The sequence below is a fragment of the Nomascus leucogenys genome, chromosome 11, assembly GCF_006542625.1.
Source record: "Nomascus leucogenys isolate Asia chromosome 11, Asia_NLE_v1, whole genome shotgun sequence".
In the NCBI taxonomy this organism is placed as follows: domain Eukaryota; kingdom Metazoa; phylum Chordata; class Mammalia; order Primates; family Hylobatidae; genus Nomascus; species Nomascus leucogenys.
In genome coordinates this window covers 26455557-26474133 of record NC_044391.1, presented here as the reverse complement: position 1 = coordinate 26474133, position 18577 = coordinate 26455557, and the positions used below count along the sequence as shown (strand labels likewise).

Genomic DNA, 18577 nt, shown 5'->3' with positions numbered 1-18577 from the left:
TGCTTTGTTGTTTGGATACAAAAAGGGATTCAAGAGGAGAGAACATTCACCCACTTTATGGCTGATGAGGGTCTAGTTATGGGGAATTACACCCCGCTTTTGTTCCCCTGTTTTCCAGTAGGATTAATTGGGACTTATCCATTTTATAGCTCTGTCTAGAACACCCTCTTCTCCCCTCCATTTGTCTAACTCCCAGTCTTCTGAGAAGCGCTGTCTGACCAGAGACAGATTCCAACCTCCACTGAACTTTGAGAGCACTTGTTATTTGCCCCATATCACTCTGCACCTTTACAAGCTCTTTTAGTTTCAGATCCAGAAGCTCTTTGTGAGAGGCAGTGCTTAAGAGCATATGCCATGGGATGCTAAAATACTTTGGTATAAATCGCCACTATACCATACCCTGGTTGAGTGATTTTCAGCAAGTTACTTAGCTTCTCTGAGCCTCAACTTTTTCAAATATGTCATGGAAATAGTAAGGGTGGCTGCCTCATATGATTGTTGTGAGGGGGAAATAAGAAAGCCTTCACGGCAGCTGTCATGGTGCTTTGCATATAAGAAAAATAAATTAAAAGCTAGCTATGACTGTTATTCCCAATAAAAGCATTGATAACAAGAAAGCAGAAACTGTGCTGTGCATAAGTGCTTAGGAATAATCATTCCTGCTTCTCTCGCTGTTCTTATGTCAGTGTTATTGCAGGAAGGAACATTGTTGTTAAGAATGTGGGCTCAGGCATCAGATGCTTAGGTTCAAATTCTGATGCCACCACACTAGGCTGTGTGCCTTTGCATATCACTTACCTACTCAGTGCCTGGTATATTGTCACCTAGTTGAGTTGGCCATTCAGCAAATTGGCTTTTGGTAAACTTGCCTGCCTTCACTCTGAATGCCACACTGATGGGCTTAGACTTCCTTTCTATGGGCAATGGGGAGTTTTGGTCTAGGGAATGAAAAGATCAGGTTTGTGGGTTTTTTTTTTTTTTTTTTTTTTGAGACAGAGTCTCACTGCATCACCCAGACTGGAGTGCAGTGGCACAATCTCGGCTCATGGCAACCTCTGCCTCTCGGGTTCAAGCAATTCTCCTACCTCAGCCTCCCGAGTAGCTGGGATTACAGGCATTTGCCACCACACTTGGCTAATTTTTGTATTTTTAGTAGAGAAGGGGTTTCACCATGTTATCCAGGCTGGTCTCAAACTCCAGACCTCAAGCAATCCACCCGCCTTGGCCTCCCAAAGTGCTGGGATTACAGGCGTGAGCCACCACACCCAGCCGAGTGATCAGATTTTTATTTTAGAAAGATTGTTTGGGTAGATTTCTATAGGGGAAAACAGTAGGTAGACAAGCATGAGGGTAGAAATATCAGTTTTAAGGTTAAGAATAGTATTAGATGATGATTATATGGGTGGAGACATGGAAAGTCTTGCTGACAGACTGGGTCTGGAAGACAAGAGGAAGTTGGCAATGTTGATGAAAGTTCTGCTTTAGGCTCTTGGGTATATTGTGGTGCCTTTAACATACAGATCATATAACAGGTAAAAAAGGATTTGGGATATATGAAAATAATGAGTTACTAATTCATTTAAGATTCTATGGGACACCTAGAATAGTGGCTCTGTCTGGTGTACAAAGTGAAATTCAGCAGGGAGATTGGGCGGGAGATATAAACAGGCTGTTCATGGTTGAATCCTTAGCAGTGGAAGAGATCTCCTGCAGAAAGCACATCAAGAAGAAGAGCAGGGGTTGAGGGCATAACCACAGGGACCTCAAGGATGGTTAGAGGAAAAAGAAATCCTGGAGAAGTCAGAAAACTAGGAGATAGTAGAGAGAAGTAGTGAGAATTCAATGGAAAGAGGATGTTTCTATAGGCACAAGGAAGCTGACTAAGCTGCTTAACAAAGAAAGGTCAGGACAGATGTGGGCTTAAAAATATCCACAGGATTTGACAAGTAGGAAATCAGTGGTAATCTTAATGAGGAAGTTTCATGGACAGAACAATCTGGCTTCTTGTTTGGTACCTAGAACATAGTAGGTACTCAATAAATACAAATAACTGAGTAGAGAATTGAAACTGAAACCTCAATAAAATGAGGGGGAAAAAAACCAACAGGCATAGAGAGGAAATCGTAGGCAAGTAAACAAATCTCTTATTTTTTTATACAAATGCCATGAGAACACAAGCCCAGTTTGTCCAAGCCCAGCAATAATTCTTACCTGGAGGGACCAGTCCATACAAGTGACCACTCGATGCTTGGACCAATGCTCATCATAGAACTGACGATTGAAAGAAAGATTGGCTCCAGCCTGAACATCCCTAGGAGGATTTAAACATCAGAGATAAATATGGAGCTCTTTCTCTATGCTGCTCATATAGAAGCACTGATATGGCAAAAGCCTGGCACACAATACTCTCTGAGGCCAAAATGTTAATCTAGACTACATACCCTGATCAAAATTAATGAACTAAAGATGGTCTTCTTTATGAAAAGCTCTTTCTAACCTGGCCTGGAAAGGGTTTCCATGTCATTCCAAGACTGTTATGAAATGTCAGATTTGTTTCAAGTTCCCATCTTGACCAGTCCCAAGCTTTCTCCAACCCTGGTTCCGGCCAGAACCTCTCCCTGAAAGGCTCTGGCCTGAAGCAGGGCTTGTTAGAAATCTCTGCTATCAAGCGAGCACAGCACACCAGAGGATTCTTTGATATCGATACTACCTTATTGGTCCTTAGACCAGAAATTATATGCATGTTTTTATTTACTTGTAAATGCTGACCGGCTGTAGCAGTAGCCTTCTCACTCAATAGTAAGTGATAATTTCTACCATGAGACAGGCGTGGTAGACAGTGGAGGATTCACCAGATATGTTCCAGATACTTATCACTTCTTCCATGGACCAAAACAGCATCTGAGTCTAGGAGGATTACACTTTAGCCAGTGTTTACTTGGCTGACACTCAACTGGCCATAACACCTCCTTCAAGGAACTCAGTGCTGGTTATGCAGCTGCTCCACAAGCTGAGTATTTACATCGAGTAATGTTTGTTCTGGACCAGGAACTATGGGATCTGCATAAAAAGCTGCCTAAGTTGCTTGGGCTTTGGTTCAGAAATTCTTCTACACCCACCTTTCCTCTGTTCATTTGCTTCAACTGCTGGCTTGCACCCTGCATCACTTAACTTATATGGCTCTTGTTCAGACTGGGTGACCTGGCTTCCAACAAGTTATTTGGGCTCTAATTAGTAAACCTAATATGACATTTTTTTTTCTGCTAACCCTTCCTCAGCTCCGCCATTGCAAACTCAGGAGATACACACACACACACACACACAAGTCTTGCCAGGAGCCTAGGATAATACTGAGCCAGGCACACAGAGGGAAATAGGACCAACAAAATCAAGAAAGTCATAGAAAAATGGCTTTTCAAAAAAACACAAAGATTGTAGAGCATATATATTCAAAATATTGTTGTCTCTTCAAGGTAGTCTAAAGATGCTGCCTACTGTTGAGAACATGTACAGGACTCCCTTTTGAAAGTGGTTTTCACGCCTCTGTTACATTCCCTTGAGCATCCTCAATGATGATAAGATACCATCCTTTAAGAATGTATTTGGATTTTAGAAATGGCAACAAAATCAGGCCTGATGAAAAAGGCAAGTGACCCTACCTTCACGTATCATTCTTGGCCAAAAGAGATCTGTGGCTAAGAACAGCTATATTTATGTTTATAAGGCTCATATAGTCCCTCCTATTCTCCCCAGGACGATGGTTGACAGTCAGGGCCTTTTCCAATACCTATGCTACAGTCACAGATGAAGTCATTTAGGGACACTTGCTTTTATTGATTAGTTTTGTTTTGCCTGTAAATATATTCTTGCATATATTAATATGTTTCCTAAAAGGCATATACACATATGCATCTTTCATGGTACCAAAAAGAGGAAACATTTTCCAGTCTCTGTTCATCATTACCCACATCAGTTAACTTCTCCCACACCTCATGTTTATTTTCTTCAATTTCCTATTTGCTTGGACATCAGGAATAAATCTAGTAGATACAACACAAATCTCCTTTGCTGCTTGAAAGAATGTTTTCTCAGAGGATAATGCATGTGACTCTGCCAGTCTCTATCACCTGGACTGTTCCCCAGATACCAAGTTCAAAAGCATTTCACAGAAGCACATGATAATTACAAGGAAGCTCTAAGCCAGAAGTTATCACCAAAGCCCATAGTCAAAGCTGTTCAACAAGATCAATTCCAAAATTTCACCCTCCTCTGATTTCTTAATTTGGAATTTTCCTAGTCAGAACATAAATAAATTTAGAATTAACAGATAACTTACGCTATTTTTTAAAGAATGCACACAAGAGACTAACCCATCTTTTTCCTCTAACTCTCGGCCGCTGTAGTCAAAAAAGATGTCGGAATCTTCAGCCAGGGCTCTTTCAATTACCCGTATTGTCCGGTCAAAAAAGATGAGAAATTCCTCTGAATGAAGGATCTGCTGTTTTTCTTCCTCTGTCAACTCTCTTGGAGGGGCTTTATTTATTTATTTTTTTTGTAAAAGAGATTGTTAGGGAAGAAAAAAGGGACAATTAAAACTTATCAAGAGGAACCCAACTCTTGAGAGAGACTGCTTATCAAAGGCGTGGCAAGACACAGTGAAACAAATCATTGCTAACATTGATTCTAAATTATTTATAAATTCACACCAAAGGCTTCTGCAGATATCCCCACAAAAAGATTGCATATTTGGTCTAATTATTATTTTGAAGAGTTGAAGAAGATTACAAATAAAAATAGATTGGTGTGCTTTTAGCAATCAGTTCTAAATGTTTTTTTTTAACTTGAAAAACAGCTCAAATATGGCATAATAGATAAACTCAAAAAACTATGTATTTATATATGCTATTGTACTATTGTCAAGCTGGCAGTATTAAATAATTAGGAACACTCTATAATATGATCCTCATAGTACCTTTCCTCTTTCTACTGAGTAAATTCATAAATTCATTTTATTTTAAATGGTTAGTTGGTAAGGCTGACTGATTGTTATATAGATTATATTCAAAAGCAGAAATATATCATTTCAAACCTGCTTTCACTCAAGACCTTCTGCTTTTAAACAAACACATGGCACAAATACATGCTTCTATAAAACAACCCACAATTGTTTTTCTGCCTTACTTTTCTGGCATGATTAATCTTAATCAAACTAAATTTGAAGATAAAAAACGAGACAAAGAGATCAAATAACTAGTAGTATGTCATAGTTTCTGAAAGTGAGCTCACCTTAGAGTCACCATTTGGTTACATAAACCATTCTTTCAATTGCAAGTTTTACATAAAACCTTAGGGAAGGGATTAGGAACTCCCCAGACCAAAAAAACCCTCAAGGGCAGAAACTGTCAGCTGAACCTTTGTGGTCTTCAGGAACCCCAGTTCAACTCTGGTGGAGAGAGCCTTCAATAAACTTTTCGTTGGTTACTCTTTCAGTAAGTAGTACAGAAGCTCCTGAAGTTAAACTTACAGGAGGAGGGTAGTGCATCACAATCACAGGTGGAGCCTCTGGTGGAATCACTCACCTACAGGGTTTTCCAAGCACTTCCACAACCATCCTAATAACAAAATCGATTTCCACCTGGCCACATGGTCGGAAGAATCTTTTAGGTACTATCACCTGTAGCATAATATTTTATGAAAGTGTTACATAATTTGACTAATTGTATCTTGAAGCCTAAGAAATCTGTAGTGTCAAGAAGCCCTTCTACAGAGTCAAGTCATGGCAGTAAATCCAATGTTCATAACTTCTCCCTCTTTCTAGCCTCCCCTTCCCTGCAGCAGACCATGATGCAGGGGGTCTGGAGAAACACGAGAATCTCTATTGGTACAAGAAACTAGAATGATCCTGATGTAGTTGGTTCACACCTTAAGAAATGCTCTCCAGGTAATATTAGGGCAACACGTGATTCATCCATTATAGCAGAAGAATTTCTCCTAACACACCCCACCTCATAGTTTCTAGCAGCCCTAAATAAAATTAGAAATATTTCTTTGCTGTCTAGATCTCCAGAGCCCTAAATATTCCAGTGTGTACTGGGACTTTCCAAGGACCCCATTAACTTCTACTGAGCAGTGCTGCTGAGATGCTAGTTTGTGAAATGCTGAATCAGGCAATATGCACACTCAGACTTAGGCTAGGTAGTGGGGAAACAGGTGGAGGTCATAAATAACACAAAGAACTCTATGAAACCAACCTGGAATCAAGCACCCTGCCATATGCTAGATTTGATTAGTTAATCAATGCACTGAAGCTCTTTGAGCAGTAGTTTTACCTATGAAATGGGGATGATACCTAAACTTTTAAGTCTGGTTTAAGAATTAAAGCTAAATATGCTGGGCTTCAATAATTAGTAATGAAGTAGCAATTTACTAGTCCGCTTTCTAAAACTCCTGTAAATGAGATATTTGAATTATTTCACTCCAGAATATAATAAAACTACAAAATGGAACTAGGCAAAAGGGGAACAAACCCTACTAAGTCCATTTTGTTTTGGTTAATGCTGTTACATAAATGAATAAACCTGACTAAACAAGAATACTATAGGCCAAGAAGAATGTCTTATTCAAAAAGACTCACTTGGCCTTCGTCACTCTTAATAGATGACTTGAGACACACTTGAAATTGAACAAAGAAGTAGGAATTTTTCTCCTTTATTTACTTTTTTAAGATATTAAAAAATCTTTCTAGTCTCTGTTTATCTTTTCAAGCCACTTCTATTTCACTTGTATCTTTCCTTACAGGTCCATTACCTTGAATAAAAAATAGTATCTATGTAATTTTCTGTAATTTTTTTCTTCCCTGTAGCTTATTGTCACTTTGATCTCAGCTTTCAAGACATACAACTTCTTCTCTAACAGAAACATAAATGGCTGATCAAAGTGTGCTTGCAGAGGCCAAGTTCAGGTAGGTGGAGCACTAGCCTCTCCAGATATTATGATTGACAATACAATATTTGGCTTGAAATTAAAATGCTACAGAAGCAAACAAAAGATACATTTTATATTAAGCTTTGATGTCAAACAGGGATCAAATGACATGATTTGTTAGCACAAAATAATCAGATGCATGTGCAGATGAGTACTTTTTAAAAGTCATAAACATATTCAACTTAATTAAATAGGGCCATAGTAATTTTTGATTAAATAAACAAAACCTCCCATACTTAAAGATCTTTAAATTGATAAGTGTTGTTCAATATCATGAAAACATAATGGAGTATCCAGGAACCACAACCAAAAGGTGTATTCAGAGATAAAAACCTCTCCAGGCATCATATTTCATGAAAGAAAATTGGTTGATTAATGGATTCCACAAAGTTCAAAATACAGAAATAAACAAATAGAATCAGAATTGTTTTACTCTAAATTAGATGCCAAGTGCCACCTCAAGTATCTGTTTCTACAGCTTTTCCCTATCCCTGGAAACTAATAAATTATTTTTAACAAGTTCATGGCATTAAAAAGTAGGAATTTAACAGCAAAGGGCATACCAAAACAAAATGTGGGCATGGATAATAGTTTTTCTTATAGATTAAGCAGAAAATACTATTATAGAAGATTTTTTTTCTTTGTTTTCACAACACAAAACATGGAGTGTTTCTGCCAAGAACTGGCAGCCAACAATACTTTATGCATTTAAAGAGCTCTTTAAGAAGAAGTAGATTCTACACTATGAAAAGTAGAATGCATGGATGTAACTTACATGTAATCCAAATGATAAGACAATTTTCAAAGTTACCAAAATTTAACCAGTTATACTGAACTTGAATAACATGTATGAAGGAAATTTTACTGAATACATGAAATTCAGAAGACAGCCTAATTCTACGAATTTGTGGCCTGCAAAATTAAAATAGAATTTCACTTAGGGTCCACTTTTTATTGTAGAAATGTTAATTTTTCTTATTTTTATATATGAAAATACTTTTAAATATATCTTTCAAGCGTGATTGTATCTCATTTGCTGTGTTTTCTTGACCTTTCCTGCTATCCTCAATGTATACTTTGTCAGTTTCTCTTTAATTAATTTATACTACTTTAAACTATATCTTTTGGGTTCTGCCTTCTTGTGATCTTTTTTCCCTCTATAAAAATGTACAATTTATAATGAAGTTGACAACTTATACTGAGTTTTTAGTATCTCATTTCTATGTTAAAAGATATTTTAAAAATATCTACTACAAACATGTCTTGACTTGTTTCAGCGATGTTGCTTTAAATTTCAATACAAAAATTATTCAAAAATATTTTTCAAGGATCTCTAAGAGATAAAAAATAAATAAACCCATGTAGCCAGGAAAAACATTAGATTAAATAAGGACAGTGGCTCTCATGGGAATTTTACAGTGAAATCAGTTCATAAACAGCAGCAAGAAACCAAACCAAACTAAAAGTGAAGGACATCTTTCTGTGAAGTCAATGTGAGGTTTATGAGTTGATTTGTATTTACAAAAAAGTTAGGTCCCCAGTCGTGTTGTTTTGAATTTCTAAACATGAAGACACGAGGACACTGACATATAGAAGTTTTTCTAAACTTTGATTATAAGCTAAAATATACCTGCTTTTTTCCTACTCTATGGCAGAAAAAAGTGAAACTAATAAATCAAGACTGCATTTCTTTACTGTTTAATGCACTTTGATGTCACATGGGCAAAAATGTCAAAAGTTAGTGAGTACTGATTATTTTCCCCATGTCCCCCCTCACCACCTTTTTCTTCCTTTTCACTCCAAAAAAAAAAAAAAAAGCCAGATTTCTCAAAAATGTGTTCCCTGGTTTGAAACTGTGTATGTCAAGTTTCAGCCCAGAGCAAATTTTTATGGCTGAGTAATAAATCCCTGAAACGCAGGGTTCATAATGGAAGTGCTGACACAGCCCTAACTACCATGCAGTCGTGTGAATGGCGCCACGATTATATCTGCTAGAGATTCTTTCAAAAGTTTGCAAAATACTGTCTTGCTTTAAAAAAAAAAAAGCCAGAGTTTGATGCCAACATAAACATGCTTTTAACCCATTATGTGTTAATTTGCAGAAAAGCCATTAATGGAGAATAAGGCAACAGTGCAGCAGGAACAGGAAATGTTCTTTCAAACTTCTTTTTGACTTTTAACATGACTTTAATCAATTCCATGAAGCATGAGTAACAGTTAAAACTGAAGGGTGTTTTCGTTTGGAACTTAAGAAGGAGGTTGCTTTGCTTTGCTGGAGAGGACGACTTGGAGATTGGGGCTGGGGTGGTGGTGATGGGGAATCCATGCCAAGACACACAAAATATACTCTGGCTCCTTATCACCAGGTATATTTTAAGAATAGTTTGTAAAGGGTAAAGGAGTACTTTAATAGATCCTGACTTATTTTGTACCTCACCACACCTGTAATCATGATATTCTACTCACCAACTTTTTTTTAAAAGACGTTTTTAGTATAAGTTTAAATGTGAGATCTCTTCGATCAAATTCATTTAGACTCTCAGAAAGAGTAAGCCTTGTGTCTTCTATGGATGCCACTGTTAAAAAAGGTGAATCTTCTCCTAAACCTTAGTCACACCCTAGAACTTGACAGCGATTGAACTTCCCAATGTCTGTAGCACAGTAACAGAAGTAAGACCTTTAATGATAGTTCTCCAACGAGTTTAAAGGACTTTGCTTGCATCTCTATTGAAAGTTCCACATTTTTTAAAGGTACTAGTTGGGGCCCCTGTAACCATGTTCTCATTTCAAAGCTATGGGCTATGGCAAAGCTGAGCACAGAGAGCTGGGGCCCCCAAGGGCATCCATCCTACCAGGGTAGAAACCAGTTATAGACCCAGGCACTGCAAGGCAAGACTACTAATGATAATTCAGCAAACTTATACAGCACTTACTTTGTGCCAAGTATTGTTCCATACTAGCCCTGTTGAGTTTTTTAAAAACCTGTTTGCCAGATGGGGAAACTGAGGCAAAAAAAGGTTAAACTAACTGAGTCTGTAGGGATCACTCAGCTAATAATTGACAGAGACAAGATTTGATCGCAGGTAGTGTGGCTCCATATGCTGTGCTTTTTCATTACTATCTTGCACAGGCTTTTAGATACCTGAGATTGCAAAAAACAAACCAAAACTAAATGCCCACACTCAGACACACTTCAAATGAGCCTCAATATGAAATGATTTTTAATAATTTTCTAAAATTGTGGCTGGGCGCGGTGGCTCACGCCTATAATCCCAGCACTTTGGGAGGCTGAGGCGGGTGGATCACGAGGTCAGGAGTTCGAGACCAGCCTGGCCAGTATGATGAAACCCCGTCTCTACTACAAATACAAAAATTAGCCAGGCATGGTGGCACGCACCTGTAATCTCAGCTACTCAGGATGCTAAGGCAGGAGAATAGCTTGAACCTGGGAGGCAGAGGTTGCAGTGAGCTGAGATCGCGTCGCTGCACTGCAGCCTGGGACAGAGCGAGACTCTGTCTTAAAAAAAAAATTGTCTCATTTAACTCCATATGATATGGATGTCATTTGTAATGGGCATTTGGGCTACTCTAATTTTCTCATGAGAGCACAAGGTGTTGAGATCAGTAGGTATCAATTCCTACAAAAGACCCCAGTGCTGAACATCTGCCACACTGTGCCAGAGCCACAACCATCTTTAAAATTTACAAATCAAATGAGCTTATAATCAGAGTTATATTGATCAATACTTGGGACACTCAGTAGGAAATATGGAAGAACCTTTTTAATCTACACAGTTCTCAGGTCCCACTCTTCATTTATTTGCCAGCAAGTAAGACAAGTTCGAAATTCTCTTCTGTCTCCATGGGCCAAGAATCTCAAATTAATACAAAATTGGGTTTGTAAGGAAATGTCACCTGCAGCATTTCCTGTCTCTCCTTTTCTTTTTTCTTTCTTTCTACTCATAGGCACAGTGCTATCATGAGGAGGGCAACAGGGTAAAATGTACACTTTGGATTTAACTCTAAATCTTGGCTCATGTACTTGTACATTATGTATCCTTGGATGAAGTTTTAGACCTCTCTCTTCCTAGTTCTCTGGCTATAAAATAGGGGTAATAACAGTATCTGCTTCAAAATGACGTTGTAAGGAGTGAGCAATATCTGTGGAGTGCTTAGCAGAGAGCCAAGGGCATAGTGAGCCCTTAATAAATGTTAGTTATTATTATCACCAGAACATGTAAGAGGTTGTTCCTCCTTATAAAGGCAGAGTTGCAGAAGAAAAATTTTAATAGCAGAGTTACTAGCGTTGATCACTATTAATGTTTCTATGTAGATCACATGAAAACACTTTAGAATTTATTGACAAAATAATTATATCTAGTCCTTTGCTTTACTGTTATCATTGGGAATATATGGTTCTGTGAACAAGATAACATGGCAATTGGTAACAAGTGTTACTGGAATTGTGACTACACTTGTTACTGAAATTGTGGACATTTTGCACTTTATTTGCTTTTATCAGTCAAGAAATAAACGACTCTTGCTTTGGAGATTACAGTTTATGTTGCTAAATGTAATGTATCAAACAATCATAGAAAATCTTCCATATAGGGGATGCAAATTCAATTTTTACTTAGCTCTATAGTCTCTTATATTAGTAAAGGCAAACAAAACAATAAAATGATTACTCAGTTTATTTTCCATACCATACCTTCCTTCACTTCCTGTTTTTTGTCCTGATTTTCCAGTTCTGAGTCCTGGCCAACTTTAGGTTCCACCATTTCCTCATCTTCCTCATCCTCTAGAAAAAAGAAAGAGAAAAATACAATATTTTCTTTCCTCCAAATCAAAGTCTTTGGTTGATAGTGGGAGGTAGGGGTAAAGGGTAAAGTTCCAATCATTTAGGGCAACATCTAAGTAAATCAGTCCACAATGAATGCCCAAGATAAATGTTCATGAATTTATGAATAAATTATCTCCAAAAGGGGCCTCTTTGAAAATTTCCCCAAGCTGTTGAGAAAACCACACTGAATGGGCACCTGTACATCCAGCTCCAGGCCCTCACCACATGGGATGTCTTGGAATTGCCTCCCTGACCTCTGAAGCTTCTTCGAAGATGGCCCAGGAACAGATTTTAAAATATTTCCACCTGGAGCACATTTTCCACAGGGAACACCTGTTGTACAGATGACTCATTTCCAATTTAATTCTCACCAAATTAATTTGTTTTTGACCTACAGGAAAGGGTTAAATACAGGTCTGACCCCAGGTCAAATGCCATTGGCAAGTAAACAACCAAGGGAAGGGCCCCCAAAGTCAATGCCATTGGTCTGGGAGAAAATAAGTCAAAATGGTATTTACACATTCAGAGCAGTTCATGCATTAATGTGAATTTAATGAGACTAACAAGTCGACTGAGTTGGCTACCCCTGCCAGATGTTACAGTGCCCTTCCTGCCCTATGCAAATGTATGCTCATTTTTCCTCTTCTCTCAACTTGCCTTTCCTAGAGGCCCCTTCCATTATAGAGTGTTTGAAAGCATCAGGCACAGTGTAGAAGGTTTAGGGGAGTGTCAAGGTGTCACAAGAAAATCCAAATTATAGAAAATAAAGTGATATAAAAAATTAAAATTTGCTTTCAGTCTTTAAATGTGGTATTGTACTCCATGTAGGTTATTGATTTCATTGGTTCAAATAGAGTTGACAAGAAATGACTTTGCTTCTCCCTCCACCCCATATATTCGCTCATTCAACAAATATTTAGACCTTCTATAAAATCTCAAGCTCTGTAGATAGTCCCATTTCCATCACAATAAATCCTGAGATTTATCAACTCAAAATTTCAGCACCAATCACTTAGAATACATTATAAATGCATACTTAAATGCTCAAATACATAAGTAACTTACAAAATTCTAAGTAAGCAACTTACACAATTCTAAGTAAGCAACTTACAAAATTCTAACTAATATTAAGCAAGTGATTTGTGGTAGGAATATCAATTTTAAAAATATAGATATGTAAAATATAGCATTGCAATTTAGATATTACAATTTTGAAAATATGAATTTTAATTGAAATATCATACTCTATAGGCATGCAGGTAGACTGTGGAGTGAAGCTCACTACTTTATAACCACACTATACATATATAAGAAAGGATGTAAAACATTTTAAAGAACTGTCATTTATTATTCACACAAACCTCCGAGGTCACAGTTATGAGATGAAAAGTCGCACTTAAAATTTTGAAAAGAACACTGTTATCTAGACTTTTAAACAAATAAATCTTTAAAAAGTTAAGTTATAAATAGCATATCTATGTCCTTATCCATATGTGAAGATATTAATGCTATCTCTTCACACACAAACACAAAATTCCATTTGGAAAGTCCTGATCAAAATATCCATCTCTACATGATGTATCTTCTTGACCCAAGGACTAAACACAAAGTCTAGTGAAGAACTAGCTAGAGAGAAGTTTCCTCTTTCAGTAATCCTTGGATGAAGAGGCAGTTTTCAAAAACCTCTCGGCTGTTGGTAAGTGGCTTCATTTCTGAACCTTCTGGAGACATTTAACAGATTCAGCAGCCATGCCCTGACACTTATTAAGTACAGGGCAAATACAACAAAAAACAAAGGTGATAAGGCCAGAACTATGGGTTGAACTGTATCCCCAAAATTCGTATGTTGAAGTAATAAACCCCAGTACCTCAGAATGTAGTCTTATTTGAAAATAGGGTCACTGCAGATGTAAGTAGTTCAAATGAGGTTATAATGGAGTAGGGCAGCTAAGCCAATATGACTGGTGCCATTATAAAAAGGGGAAATTGGACGCAGACACACACACAGGAAGAACACCACGTGGAGATGAAGGCAAAGATCGGCCTGATGCTTTTACAAGCCAAGGAACACCAAAGAGTGCCAGAAAACCACTGGAAGTTAGGAGAACAGATTCTTCCTCACAGTCCTCAGAAGGAACTAAGCCCACAGACTTCTTGATCTCAGATCCTAGCCTCCAGAACTGTGAGGCATTAAATTTCTGTTGTTTAAACAGCCAGTTTGTGGTATTTTGTTATGGCAAAACTTGAAAACTAATAAAGCCAGTAAGTGTATTTCCTTCTATAATCTTACAATCTAGTAGAAGCGATACAGGAGATATTCACTAATACTTAAGGCAGTGATGAGTGCATCACTTGTATAATCTAATTTATTTATCAGAACTTAGTACCATTAGCCCAGTTTTACAGATGAGGAGACAGAATAATTTCCCCCGAAGGAATTGCAACCACATCCCGCTTCAAGTTCTGTCTGGCTCTGCCTGTTTTGGGGTCTGTGATCTTTAACCACTATGCCAACTGCCTCCTGAACCACAGCATGATGTGAAATAGAAATGCCATGGAGAAAGGACTGAAATACAAGCAGCTGCAATGTTCTATTGCAAGGTAAGGAGGCTTTGCAGGGACTTTTCGAGGTGGACTTGCATGGCCTCAACATGGATTGTTCTTCCACATTCAGGAGATGAACAAATACAAGTTGTAGCTGAGAAGTTATGTTTCTCACCCTTCAGAGCTGTACATAATGGATTATTTTATTTATCAGGTATGCTACAACCACATTCTGTTCTAATTTTCATTCTGGAAGCCACTGCTTTGAGACCTGGCCGGCAATGCTTAATATGAAGTGTTAATTCCCCTAGCCAGAAAGATTCACAGCTTGGGTGAGAGCAACACCCTAAAGGAAGTATTTGATCTTGTTCCAGGCTGGAGTCCACCACTTGCTGGCCCCCGGGTTTTATCCAATTCATAGGAACTCTCTGAGCCCCCATTTCTCATCCACTGGAGTGGGATAATAATCCTTCCTTAAAACACATTGTTGTTGTAAGAATAAGTAAAATAACCAATACAAAATTGCTTTTTAAACCATCAAGGTCATTGGGAACATACTTAAGCAGAAATCTTCAAAACAAACGTTGCCTTAGATTCTAACAAATATTGACTGAGCACTTACTATGTGCCAGGTGCTGGGCACACACCAGGGAACAAGACAGACAAAATAATCTCTGTGCTCATGGAGCTTCCATTCCAGTGGAGAGAAACCAAAAACAAATAGAAAAACAAAATATATACTGTGTCAGACAAGTGCTATGGGGGAAAACACAAAATAGGAAAGAGAGATTAGGCATTCTGGTCAAGAGTAGGAGAGTCTCAATTTAAAACAGAGTGAAAAGGTCCACCAAGGCCACACTGAGGTGACATGTGAGCAAAAACTTGAAGGAGTTGAGGGAGTGAGTTGTGTGAAGACCTTGGAGGAAATAAGACTAATAACAAATAGATTCTTGCTTCTCAATCCATGGACCCGAGGGGAGTAATGGATCAAGGTCTGGATTCACTGATAGTTAGTTATACTGACTATAGATAATAACTGTGCGTTCATTAGAGCCATCTAGTTTGAGCACTTAAATCTTCTAGTTCTTAAAACTGAAAGCAGTTTTACCAAATGACTTTGAATTAGTCAGCTTAAATAGTAACAAGTTCTCATCTTTCACAGCTATAAGGGTGTTTATTTTAAACATTAATTCTCAGAAGAGTCAAAAAAGAAACACCATGACCAAAAGCGCCACTACGAGCTTATTGGAAAAATATTATTCTGTGAAGGGCTTGGCTATAAAAAGGACTAGGTTTGTGATACAACGTCTAGGTTTATGCATAGAAGCATGTGAGGAAATAGCAGGTTATCTCATTCCTCGAATGGAAAATCCTTCCCCAGAGAATATGTTTTTGATCAGTCTAAAAATATACACACAACAAATATGTATTGTGTTTATAGTATGTACAAAGTCCCATAATGAGAAACTGTGAAAAACAGAGAAATTTAAAAAATAGTACCTGCCCTTTTAAAGTGTCTACAAACCAGTTGTAGGTATTAATTTTTAGTGGCCACAGAATTCTTTGTCTATCAGCCTTTTAAACACATAAAGTAAGTTTTTCGGTGGATTTGCTAAGGAAATAAAACACAAGAGACCGGTTTGTTTCTCTGCATACTGATATGTTTGCCTTGCTCAGCAAAGAGAGTATATTTTTCTTTAAAACTCTGGTTTCCTTTCTGGTGCAATTGGAATTACTTCTGTTGAAACCATTTTCAAAACAGTTAAATAACTTTAAAGAAAAGGATTTATGTAGACCTGCTACAGACTACTGATATATGAGTTGTGCCACTAGTTCATACCCAGTTACGTTTCCTTTGAGATTGGAGGGAAAAAAATTACCACCCATGTATGGTTTCCCTTATCCAGGTCCACACAAGAAATTAAACTACTGGCAGAATTTAATTACCTGTCAATCCAAGGGTCTAATTCCTAAACAATGGCATCTTTTAGACACATTATTTTATTTAGTACCCATATTCTGCCGTCTCCAGTTGCCACATTCATTCCCCCTGGTTGGAAAAATCTTTGGTAACCACTGTCTTCCTCCCTTAAGATCTTCAGAGGTCTAAGAATGAGTAACTGCATATTATGCAGCAATCACAGATAAGACACTCAGCACGAGGCTCGACCCTTTGCCTGAGCTCCAGAAGAGTTCATTTCCTCCACTAGTCCATGGCTCTGAATGAAGCCGATGTAGACAGTTTTAGTATGCAGCAGTCCTCTGCTCACTGACTTGTTCTGATAGCCTTACAAATGTGAGGTATTTGAAAGGGAGTGCAGTGGAACATTTGTCAGTGTTTGGCAATACAGTATAACGCAAAACCCCTTTCTGTCTGGGGCATATTCCCTTTGCAGCAATTCCGGATTGGTGATATGCTGGATTCTACTTTCCTCTCTCGAAGCCCAGGGGGAGAGAGTTTCCTGCTGTTCATCTCTTGGTGGCCAGGGCACAGACAGGATCTGGGGAATCAGACTGGTTACTCCTAACTCGGGCTTTGTCTTTGGATCCTTGGAGTCAGATTTGAGAAAAAATTTAGGATTCATTTTGGGGGAAAACGCAGTAGCAGCAGTGATGCCCAACATCCCGGCAAGATTGTTCCAGAGGCCCAGTGTTCCAGAGTTCCCTCGGTCCCCACGCTTTTTCAAACCTGTTCCTTCTGCCTCCTGTTGATTCTGTGAGTACCAGATTTCCTTCCAATAAATCCCACTAGAGGCGTTGTCAGCACCAGATTTCCTTCCAGTAGGTCCCACCGGACATGATGCCTGCTGCATGCAACCAGAACCCTCAATGACACAAGGCGACCCTCTGTGAAGAGAGGGGTTTGTGTTTTACGAGGCCACTGGGTTCTTGCTTTCCTCAGCCCTCTTAGGGCTTGCAAAACCTTGGGATAAGAGGATCTGAGCTCCTGCCAGAGCCCTTGTTGCTCTGCTCCTGACGTTTCATGAGAGGACTGTGGCACCTCCATCTGCCACCTCAGGAAGACCGCTAAGGCTGGCTCGGGTGGAGAGTGAAGGCAGGGAGTGGAAAGGGCCATTTCACTCCATCCTTCTCAGCTCCAAAGGGCATCCTGCTGCTGCCCAGAGCGGGAGGCACAAAGCAATTACCACTTTGACTTTAAATTGAATGGGCCAATGACTGCAAGATGCACAATTATTTTATATACCACTGAGAAAGACGATTACTGCTATTAAACTACAACACATCATCAATTTTAATGTGAAAATTGTGAATGTTAGAAATGATCAAATACATTGTGGCTTATGAAATGAATAGAAACAAGCTTCCAAGATGTAAACTGGCAAGGACACAGAGGCAATTCTAAATCAAGCTTACTAGTGTACTATTATTGGAGAATAGACTTGGAGAGATATAAAGACCTGAGTTTTTCTGTTTTGTTTTGTTTGTTTGTTTGTTTGTTTGTTTGGATATGTTCTTTTCAACTTAAGAACAAATGCCCTAGCCACTTTTATATAATTCCATGTATGGATATTCAGATGGTGATTCTTCTTATAACATATTTTTAAATTTTTAATAGAAAAAGACTTAACCCCTTTAAGTTCTATTAAAGTTTTTAAAAATATATTGGAATATATTCTTTGCAGTTCTGGCTTTGGTTTCATCTTTTCGCATAATGCCTTTTGTCTCATTTTATCTTTTCTAATATTATATGCTCACTCTGGTTAGCTCTTACACCTGTATCTTCCACTATCACCTATAAGTTGATTTCTCCAGCCAAGATATCCCTTCTAGGCTCCAGACTCTGTAGTGGACATTACAGCGTGATCATCTCAGGGGAACCTCACAGTTGACATGTCCACAGCAGAGCTCTGACCTGCTTAATGGTGCCATGTTCATATGGAATCCCAGCTGGATACCTGAGCACTGCCCGCAATTCCCCTTTTCCATCAGGGACTAGTAACAGGGGGGTCTCAGTCCTGTCAATTCCACCTCCAGCATCTGTCTTGAATCTGCCTCTGTCTTTATAGCCCTTTATGATGCAGCTCCAGCAGCTTTAACTCTTCCTCTAAAATAGATTTGTGAATCCCTTCCATTATTCTGCCACCTACCTTGTAAATAACTCTACAATAACACATCTCATACCGTGTAAAATTAGTTTTTTGCATCTATCTCTACAACCAGAGTAAATGTCCCTCAAAGACCTAC

At 38.4% G+C, this 18577-nt stretch overlaps 1 protein-coding gene across 6 annotated transcripts in view; it reads right to left on the bottom strand.

The window, feature by feature from the left end:
- DYNC1I1 (dynein cytoplasmic 1 intermediate chain 1) overlaps window positions 1–18577 on the bottom strand; it is a 318572-nt gene that overhangs the window by 112258 nt on the left and 187737 nt on the right. For all 6 annotated transcript variants that reach the window (XM_003252524.4, XM_030822121.1, XM_030822119.1 and 3 more), the window contains 3 exons: window positions 11696–11785; window positions 4371–4533; window positions 2212–2311 (listed from right to left, as the gene is read on the bottom strand). In XM_003252524.4, coding sequence (XP_003252572.1) covers window positions 2212–2311; window positions 4371–4533; window positions 11696–11785 — 353 coding nt within the window. The remainder of the gene's footprint in view (window positions 1–2211; window positions 2312–4370; window positions 4534–11695; window positions 11786–18577) is intronic.